At 45.4% G+C, this 9,301-nt stretch overlaps 2 protein-coding genes across 2 annotated transcripts; one reads left to right on the top strand and one right to left on the bottom strand.

The window, feature by feature from the left end:
- Window positions 1-339: 339 nt before the first annotated feature.
- MRPL36 (mitochondrial ribosomal protein L36) lies at window positions 340-1,286 on the bottom strand. Its single transcript, XM_075142316.1, has 2 exons — window positions 1,202-1,286; window positions 340-1,105 (listed from the first exon to the last, which is right to left on the bottom strand). Exon 2 carries the CDS (start codon window positions 1,093-1,095, stop codon window positions 784-786), a length of 312 nt encoding a protein of 103 aa, XP_074998417.1. The 5' UTR covers window positions 1,096-1,105; window positions 1,202-1,286; the 3' UTR covers window positions 340-783.
- On the top strand, window positions 1,207-8,518 carry NDUFS6 (NADH:ubiquinone oxidoreductase subunit S6). Its single transcript, XM_075142315.1, has 4 exons — window positions 1,207-1,518; window positions 2,371-2,424; window positions 6,301-6,423; window positions 8,372-8,518. The coding sequence occupies exons 1-4, from the start codon at window positions 1,267-1,269 to the stop codon at window positions 8,435-8,437; spliced, it is 495 nt and encodes a 164-aa protein (XP_074998416.1). The 5' UTR covers window positions 1,207-1,266; the 3' UTR covers window positions 8,438-8,518.
- Window positions 8,519-9,301: the final 783 nt, after the last annotated feature.

The raw sequence follows: 9,301 nt of genomic DNA, 5'->3' as shown, positions 1-9,301 counted from the left end.
GAATTCCTTGTTTTGCTTTGTTTGTGTGCACAGCTTTTGCTTTCCCTATTAAACTGTCTTTATCTCAACCCACGAGTTTTCTCACTTTTACGCTTCCGATTCTCTCCCCATCTCACCGAGGGGGAGTGAGCAAGTGGCTGTGTGGGGCTTAGTAGTTCCTGGCTGGGGTTAAACCATGACACCTATGAACCATGACAAAAGCTAGAACGTCATCTTTCAATGTAACATACTTGATATTATTTGCCATTTAAGAGCGCACCTGACTTTGAAACTATTGGTTCTGTCATCATGGCTTTCAACATCTAGGTTTTTTTTTTTTTAAGAAAGATTCACTGTATATTGTAATAATGCACAATCAGCGGCGTTTATTTTCATTTTGCTTTAATTAAACACAAATGCATCTCAGAGTCCGATGATTCAGCTTTGCCCTTATTAACTTAACAGCGAGGTGGTTGCAAGTAAGGCTTCACGGCTAGATGACAAGAGGTCCTGAAAGTTACGGCTTCCCATTTCTGTTCTTGGCACCCATGAAGTTACGGCAAGGACCGTCGCTCTACGTTAGGGTTACGACGGAACACTGTCACCCACACCAGGTCGCGATCTGCGTCCCCAGCAGTCGGCCCTCAGAAGGCAGGGGGCAGCCAGGGAAGAGGGCGCGGTGCCAGCGGCAGGGACGCAGAAAGCAGGACTCGAGGCCCGACGGGCGAGCACCGCCTTAGTTCTCTCCCTTCCCCGGCGCCCCGCAGCGACGCTCCCGGCCGGGAGAGGCTCCCGGCGGTGGGGCTACAGCTTCCGCTGCTTGTGCCGGGGGTTGGTCTTGCAGCAGACGTACAGCCGGCCCCGCCGCCGGACGATGAAGCAGTCCTTGCAGCGCCTCTTCAACGAGGTCTTCGTCTTCAGCCCTGCGAGGAGCGGCGGCGTCGGCAGCCCGGGCGGCGGCGGGACGGCCAGCAGGACGCGGGGGGCGGCCGCCCCGCACCACAGCGGCAGGGACCGGCTCACCGTCGCCCGCCACCACGGGGCCAGGGAACAGAAGGGCGAGCGGCCCAGCGAGCGGAGCGGCCCGGCGGCGGCCCTGGCCAGGAGGGACAGCATGCTCCGCGCCCTGCGGGGACAGCGCACCGGTGAGGACACCCACCCTGCTCCCCGCCTCCCCCCCCCCCCGCCGCCTCCGCCCCACCAACCGCCCCCGGGCACTGACCGGCACTGCCGCTGCTCCCCTCTCCGGACCGCAGCCACCCCCTCACCCCGCGGCCGGCCCCGCGCATGCGCGCACGCCGGCGGAAGAGCGCGGGGGCCAGCAAGGGGTGGTGCAAGGGCTGCGGCCGCGCCTGCGCCCGCCCGCCCGAGCGGGGGTCACGTGGCCGGCTCAAGATGGCGGCGCCCGGCGCGACCTTCCGCCGCCTGCTGCCGCTGGGCCGCTCGCTGCTCTCCCGGCCGGTGGCGGCTGCCGCCGCCGTTCGGCCTTACGGTGTGCGGGCCTCCGGTACTGGCGAGCTGGTGACACACACGGGGCAGGTGAGGGCGCGGGGCCGCGGCAGGAGGAGGGCGGCCCGGGGGTTGGTGCTGCCCCTCCGCTGCCCGGGGAGGGCGGGCGCGTCGGGCCGCGTCTCCCGCCGTGCCGGCGCCTGCGGGGGAACGGTCCCCGGGCTGCGAGCGGCGCGCTGGTGTGCGGCTTCGTGTAGTGCGGGCTGTGGAAAGGAATGTTCCTGGCGATACGTAGGCAAAAGGTACGCGCGGTTTCAAAAAGAAGACTTAATTAGGAGCAGGGTTGTTAGGCGTTGCCGAGCGTTGCGGTCTGAGTCCAGCACTTGCTGCGGCTGAGGAGTCGGCAGGAAGGAGGGACCCTGGGGTCCGTGCCTCGTAGCTCCCTTTCGTCTGTTCCGTGGTGTGAAAGCTGAGCGTGCCACCCGTGCCGTGTCTGCTGGGGGTGCGAGGGCGGCACGGCTGGTGCAGCCACCCTCGGGAGGTCTCGCTGTCGTTTCCCGACTCGAACATAAATAAATACGAAACTTGAACTTCCTGGTTTATTTCACCTTCCAGATGGCAGTGTGGGATCAAGGAACAGCACTATAAGTAATAAATCTTATGCTTGCCTCTATGGTCAGAGCTAAGGCTCTGTTTAGTGGTTTTAAACATTCCCCCACCCCACCCCCGTTTTCTCTTCTACTTGCCAACCTAAAATGTATTTTCTTGTGTGAGAGAAATGGAAACTACTTTTTCTGTGCAGTACATACTTGTAAGGGGATGGCAATACTTGAAACTGAGGAGACGATTTAAACTATTTAGTCTTGACAGTGCTGTAAGCCTTTGTGTTCTTTGTTTATGGTCATTGCTTTTTAAATAAGATCAAGTTATTTTATACTTTAGGTATATGAAGAAGAGGATTATAGAAGAGTTAGATTTGTTGGACGACAAAAGGAGGTAACTCACTCTACTTTTACTCATGGGAGAGGGAGTGGTTTGTGGTTTTTTTATACCCGATATTGATGTCTTTAACTTGACTGTTATTATTAAAAAAAAAAAAAAAACAACCAACAACAAATCAACCAAGCCCAAAAACCACAACCAAAACCAACTAAACAAAAAAACCCCACCAAAACCAAACTGTTTTGGATTTTGGGTTTGGTTGGTTTTTTTCATTATGGTGGCTGTGGAAGTTGTAGGCATTTGAGCATCTTAAACTTGGACCACTTTTTGACTTAAGCATGTGTTTTAAGAAAATTTTAAGCATGTTTTTAGTGCCATTTGTGTTCAGAAAAATCACATAATTAAATGCTCTGCTGAATTGTGCATCTATGTATCTGTTTAAATGCGTGTTTTGAAGCTTAATTTGCTTCTGCATAGAGTTAAAATCTTGATTGTTACCCAAACTGAGTTTTTAATGAGGCCACTTCATTCCCAGAGCCTGGAGAGCATTTGCTGAAACAGTGATGTAACAAATAAAACTAAAATTTAGAGTATTCTGAAATAACGAAGCCTCAAAGACAAAGTCTAGTAACGCTAGCCAGTGTACTACTGTGAAGTTGTCTTGTGGGCCTGTTGCTGCTGCTTATCCATAGAGTGGGTACGTGAAATTGTAAGTCCTTTAGCACGAAGTTCTCTCTAACAATCGAGCGGCACAGCTCCATGATGGATCTGTTGGCCTTTGGGAGAGAAACAGAGATTGTTTCAGCTAAAATGTATTCCTCGATGCCTGAGCATCTGATTAGTGCCTTTGTGTTAATGCTATAAATGTATATGTATAGTAGAGGCACTAAATATAAGGAGTGGTAGATTTTTTATGTAGTTGCATATAATTATTCCCTTCCTAAATTAACCTGAACTAATTATGCTGATTTCTGAGTTTTCGTATTGAGTTTACCTCATTGTATCACAGATACAATTTAACTCGTGCTGTGTGGCAAAAAAAGGGATTCTACATGGGAAACAGTTAAATGAATATGTCACTTAAAATGCTGAAGTAGTTTACTTCTGGGAGGATAGCAGCAAAGTAGGTCTCTCCCAAATGCAATGCAAGAATTAGGCTCTGAGCCTAATTGTCCATAGGGCACTGGTCCCTCTGATGTGCCTTTGCCAGCAGCTGATTTTGGACTCACTTTCTCTATGGTGAGGGACACCCAGGATTTTCAGTTCAGCCCAGTTCCTCCTTCTCCAGCAAAAGCCGAGCTTGAAATCTGCTGAGCAAGGTTTAATGCTAGCTTTTAGTTGTGAAGTTGGAAGAAAATTTACATGTTAAATACTGAAACGATCCTCATCTGTGCTTATTAATGGGATCTCTCTCTAGGGATTTTGCTGTTACCCTAGGAGATCCCCCAGTGTGTTTCAGCTGCTAGAGTCAGGGTTTCCCAGCCGTGTCTGTAGTCCAAATATTGACTTGTTTCTGAAGCTAAAGCTAGCCTGTGAAGTTGGTGACTGTACTTTCTTGGTCGCTTCTTCTCTTCGCCTTCAGTAGGCTCCGGGTGGTCGAGCCTGGCTTGTGATCGGCCCAGTCCAGCCGCGGCAGCTTTCTTGTCTGGGGACGCGCCTCTGGACGCAGGCGCCCTCGGTGAGGACGTCTGGGCCCGCGCCTGGGTGCTGCATGTGGCCTCTCCAGGCGGTGGCCAGGCACAGCCCAGAGTATGTGGCTATTGTCCCCTCGGTTCTGCCAGTCAAATTGTTAATTAAATCCATGTGTTTTAGCTAAAATCATTGTTCTCTGTGCTGGACGTGCAGAACCAGGGGATTAGTGCTCCCTGGCAAGGGCCTAAAGCAAGTAGCTGTGAGAAAACTGAGCATGGCAACTGTTAAACTGGATCTGCTGCAGTCTGACTAGGGTCGTCCTGCCCTTGTACAATCCCTAAGGTACCACAGGACCTAATTCGACACCGCCATTCCCGCTTTGGCTCTACCCTTTGTGTTGGGCTGGAGCTGCGAGGAGAACTGACCTCAGAGCTGCTCTGGTTTAAATATAACCTCCTGCCTTCCATCTGGATCTTTGAACCTGGGTCAATTCCAAGTTTGGTTTTATCTCTCGGCCTCCCAGACCATGTGCTGGTACAGGCGAGTAGGTAGAAAGAAGGAGCAATGGGATTGTCAAACTGGCACTTCAGCCAGGAAAAAAATTGCTTATTGAATTATGCATTAGGCAAGGAGCGTTTGGATGCGCTGAGGGAAACAGCCCCTTCCCGCTAACTACCGCTGTGCTTTAATTGAAGGGACACGATGTTACTGAAACCACTTTTTTTTTCCCTCAGTCTCTTTTTTTTTTTTCCTGGCATGTTTTCCCTGTGAATTGCTAGACTCTCTTGTTTAGTAGGCTGAACCACAGACAAGTCATAGCTGTACAGTGGATGAGAGGTTCTTGCTTCCCCCCACTCACCACAACTACTTTGTGGTTAAGAAATGTTGGGAAGAGTGGAGTTCTGCTTCTGATCGTGAAGCAGAGGTGCATCATGGTGCTATCTCCCTCTTTCTTTAGCATGAAATGAAGGATGCACAATTTTGAGCATTATTAAAATCAGCAGTAAAAATCCTTGCAGGTTGGCAAAGATTAGATATGACTTACAGACACAGGCCCCAGGCAGTGAGGTTCTTGATGCCAATTTGCTTCAATACCGAAAGTTAACTTTTCGTTAACTTTATTTAGCTTTCATCTTCTTTAGGTAAAGAAAATTTGGTTGTTGGCAAAATTGACTTTTCCACTGCTGTACCAAAAATGCAAATTTTGGGGAGACTTAATTGGAGGCTTGGTGAAAGATTCTAAGTTGTTGTGTACTAGAACTATATAAAAATACCGTTGTAGTTCTTAGGGATTCATTCAATGGACATTTAGCTATCTTTTTCCCAAAAATCTCATCTTCATTCAAATACCAGCTTATGAACCTTATACGCAGAGTAGTAGAGACCGCCTTCTTTGGGTATGCATATTATTTTATATTCTTGTGTATACAACATTGCCTTTGAAGAAGCTGGCCCCTCCTGGAGCATGTTTAGCTGAGGGGCAGTGGTGGCTGTCTGCTCAGTGCTGGCTCGGAGCGGGTTGGAAGAGGCTGGTGTAGATGAGGGGGGAAAGTGCTGTGGCTGGGTGCTCGGGGTCCTGCTGAGGCGCAAGTTGCTGTGTCGCAGGCCTGTCCAGAGGTGGACTCGTTTGCCAGGCGACATAGACGTGCTCTAGGAAAAAGCCCTACTTGTCAGGGATGTGCATATTCAGGAAGTGTATACAAGATGGATTTACAGAGTGGCATAGTGACATTTAAAGGTTTTGCTTTTTTCTAATGCTGAACAATTTGCCTTTCTGACTGTTGTTCTGCACCATCTTCATGTTATCCTGAGGTTCCTGTGCAGTGATAGAATAAGGTGCATGGTGAGAGGCTCTAAATTACCAGCAGTTGTTTTATCTCACTCCTGACCTTACTTGTCCCACCATTATTTTTGAGTTTATCGGCAGTGAGTCTTTTGCAATTTTATCATGTAGTTGCTAAAGCATAATACAGAGGCAGTGTCAGTTAAATATCTTCTGTACTTGGCTGCTTGTTCCTGCTCACCTCTCTGCTGAATTTGCTTAGGTCACGTTGTAAACCTGAGCACTGATGTGGCCTGTGTATCAGGGGAAGGGGATTACTTTTGCAGAGTTTAACATGCTTAGTTCACTGATCTGGCTTATAGCACAGCCTAAGAGTTGGTGGAGGAGGGGGGGAGGAAACATATGCAGGAACTTCTCAAGATGGCTGTAGTGGAACTGCTTGGGGAGGCAGTAAATAGCATTTGCTTTCTGTTTGAGTGGGGAAGGTATCTGAAAGCTTCCTTTTTCTCTTTCAGGTGAACAAGAATTTTGCGATTGATTTGATAGCAGAGCAGCCTGTGAGTGAAGTTGAAAGCAGAGTGATATGGTGCGATGGTGGTGGTGGAGCTTTGGGACATCCTAAAGTATACATAAACTTGGTAATATCTTTTGATCTCTGTATAGCATGTTTTGCCTGTCCATTCTTGTTTGTAAGATCATCTACTTTTTGACATGTTAGTTTAACAAAGTAAAAGGATTAACCACCGAGGTGTTAATTTTATTTGGTGCCTAATATAAAATTAAGATTTCTACTCAGAAGAGCTAGAGGGTTTCCATTTGAAGTTACCAGGCATTTCTTGCTCTTGATTTTGATTTGTTTGATGGGACAGTCATTTTTTTGGAAAAAATAAATGAAGTATGAAGTAATACAAGCAAGCAGTGCCTTGTGAGCAAAAAATATGCTTGCTGTGTTTTGAGAAACTTACTCTTTAAATGCCACCATGTAGATTGAGGATACATTTGCAGTATTCTTAGGAATATGCAATTTGTTTTGAATCCTGCATGTTCAAGGAAAACAACAACAACAAAAAACCCAAACTAAAACAAAAAAAAAACCACAAAAAAACCCAAAACAAAACTCTTTCAGTCTTTGGGAATCTTGGTAGTTCTGAAGATTGAAAGTTTCCATTATGGTCAGAGAGTCAGTGAAGAATAAATGTCTTGTTATCTTTGTATTTACCCTGACAATAGTGATAGTTATCAGTGTATTTTTATTCTAGAGAGTAAGAATATTGAGGCTACTGTCATATGACCTCGGTCAAATCAACAATGATCTGTTGCTTAGGTACTGTTCTCGGACAGACTCTGACTGCAGATGTCTTAAAATCTTTGCTTGCTTACTTAAACTTTGACGTTTGCTTAATACCCAAAAGAATGGTGGGAGAGCGCTGGTGTCGTTTATAGTGTCAGTGTTGTTGCGGCTCCTAACTATAATCACAAGCATTTCTATTTTGAACAAAGTAAGCACTTTATAATGATTCATTTTACATAATTCAAAGTCAAATGCTTGGAGGTTCTAATTCATAAAACTTAGGAAGCTTGTGTTCTTCAGTTAACTTTTGTAGCACACTGATGATTGGTTGCATTTATGTTGATTCGTTTGACCTGCGCCACGCTCTTCTTGAGGAATGCTTCAGTTTTTGTGAATTTTGAGATCTTTTTGTGTTAACAATCAAACTACAAATTACTAAACCACATCTGTGGTTTAGTTCTTGAAAGCTAGTGTCTGCAAAGAGAGAATGGTATTAGACCAGCTTGTTTCCCCTAGCCCTAACAATTGAAATCTTTCAGCGGTGGAGGGTAGCCTGGATTTTTCACTTCTAATCCTGTATTAAGAAAAGGGAACCATGAGTTTACTTCATTTCATGGCTGCAAATAGTCATGTTGCTAAATAACAGAAGATCCCTTAGTGTTTATCTAACTGTCTTGTCTTTTGTCATGTTAAGGAGGACTACAACAACAACTCGCAGTCAGTCAAACTTCTAAATTTTAAAAAAAAATGTATGTATCTTCTGGAGAGAAGAATAAAATTTTATTCAGTAGTAACTGCTTCTTTTCTCTAAAACATTTTCTTTCAGAATTTCTTCCAGAATCCTACTGAAATTTCCTCCTTCCTGCAACTAACTCTGTCAGCTTACATTACTGGCCAAAATTCCTGTCTAGATATAACTTGGAAATGCCAAATCCTGTTTTGTATTAAAATAATTATGAAATGATCTTTTCAGAACATTGGAACAGATATGACTGAACTGACTTAAGAACCTTTATTGCTGGAGAGATATCACTTGGCTTGACTTTAAAATGATATTGTTGAGATTAGGGCTGGTAGTTAAAAGGCTGGCAGAAGGGAAGCTGCATATGGTACAGAAATCAAGCATGAACCTCATACCGTCGTTCTTGCTTCCAGTGTTTCAAGTAAGATTAAACTCTGTACTTCAGCTATATTGATCCATTTTAAGATGGCACATATAAATAAGAGAAAATTTGTAATTTCTAAAAGTTTTATAAAGTGAAACTAGCAGTTGTTGTATTTTTATATTTTTGCAGGACAAAGATACTAAGACCGGAACATGTGGCTACTGTGGACTTCAGTTTAAACAGAAACATCACTGAAATATTATCCCTGTGTGCTTGCAGATTTCTGTTCAGATGTTAACATTTAACTATAAATAAACAACATATTTAGAAACCCAAGATTTGCGTTTGTGTTTATCTTAACTATGGAAAGTCCAATCTGTACCTTTTTAAAACCCAGCTTGTCAAGTATTTGAGAGCTGAATGGTACTACAGTATCTGCTTTGTACTTAATTTGGTTTTCATGGAACAAATGTCCTGCCTTGTTTGGCAGACTTCTCACAGGCTTGGAAGTGGCGTTTGGCTGCAGCATAGGTTTGGTTTGTACTGGGTAGATCTGTATTCTTTTCAACACCGAATTGGATGTAAATGTTTACTGGGAGATTAATTATCTTTTGGCATTGTTTGACAGTCTTAATTTGGCCTCGTATCTATAGCTAGATTCACAAATGGAAGCACAAAGATATTATGATATTTAGCTTTACAACACTTACTCCTGGAAGCAAGATTGTCATCCCTGAATTAAGTAGCTACACTTGCTACTTGTTTAAAAGAAACAGCCAGTGCCTTAGAATGGTAATCAGTCTAAGCTGGAGAACTACCTAAGCTGGCACACGTGAAAGGTGAGGACATAAGCATTTGTCCTCCAATTGAGAGGATCAGAGTGTAAATATCTGATTCTGCTTGGGATTCACACCCTTGAAACCTCTTTGGGAACTGGGTCTTGTCAGACACAAAGTAGGGATTGCTCCATTACAGGTAGCAGCTTCTGCTCCTTTCATGCAGATAATCTGACAATGAGAGCATCCACCTATGTGTAACCCCACCTAGGCTGTGTGAGGCTGGTTGTAGGACGTCATCTACCTTCTTACTTAATTTCACTTCTGCTTCATTCCATCATAT

This window comes from Calonectris borealis, chromosome 2, assembly GCF_964195595.1.
Source record: "Calonectris borealis chromosome 2, bCalBor7.hap1.2, whole genome shotgun sequence".
Taxonomy (NCBI): Eukaryota; Metazoa; Chordata; class Aves; order Procellariiformes; family Procellariidae; genus Calonectris; species Calonectris borealis.
This window is presented reverse-complemented; position numbering and strand designations above follow the sequence as displayed.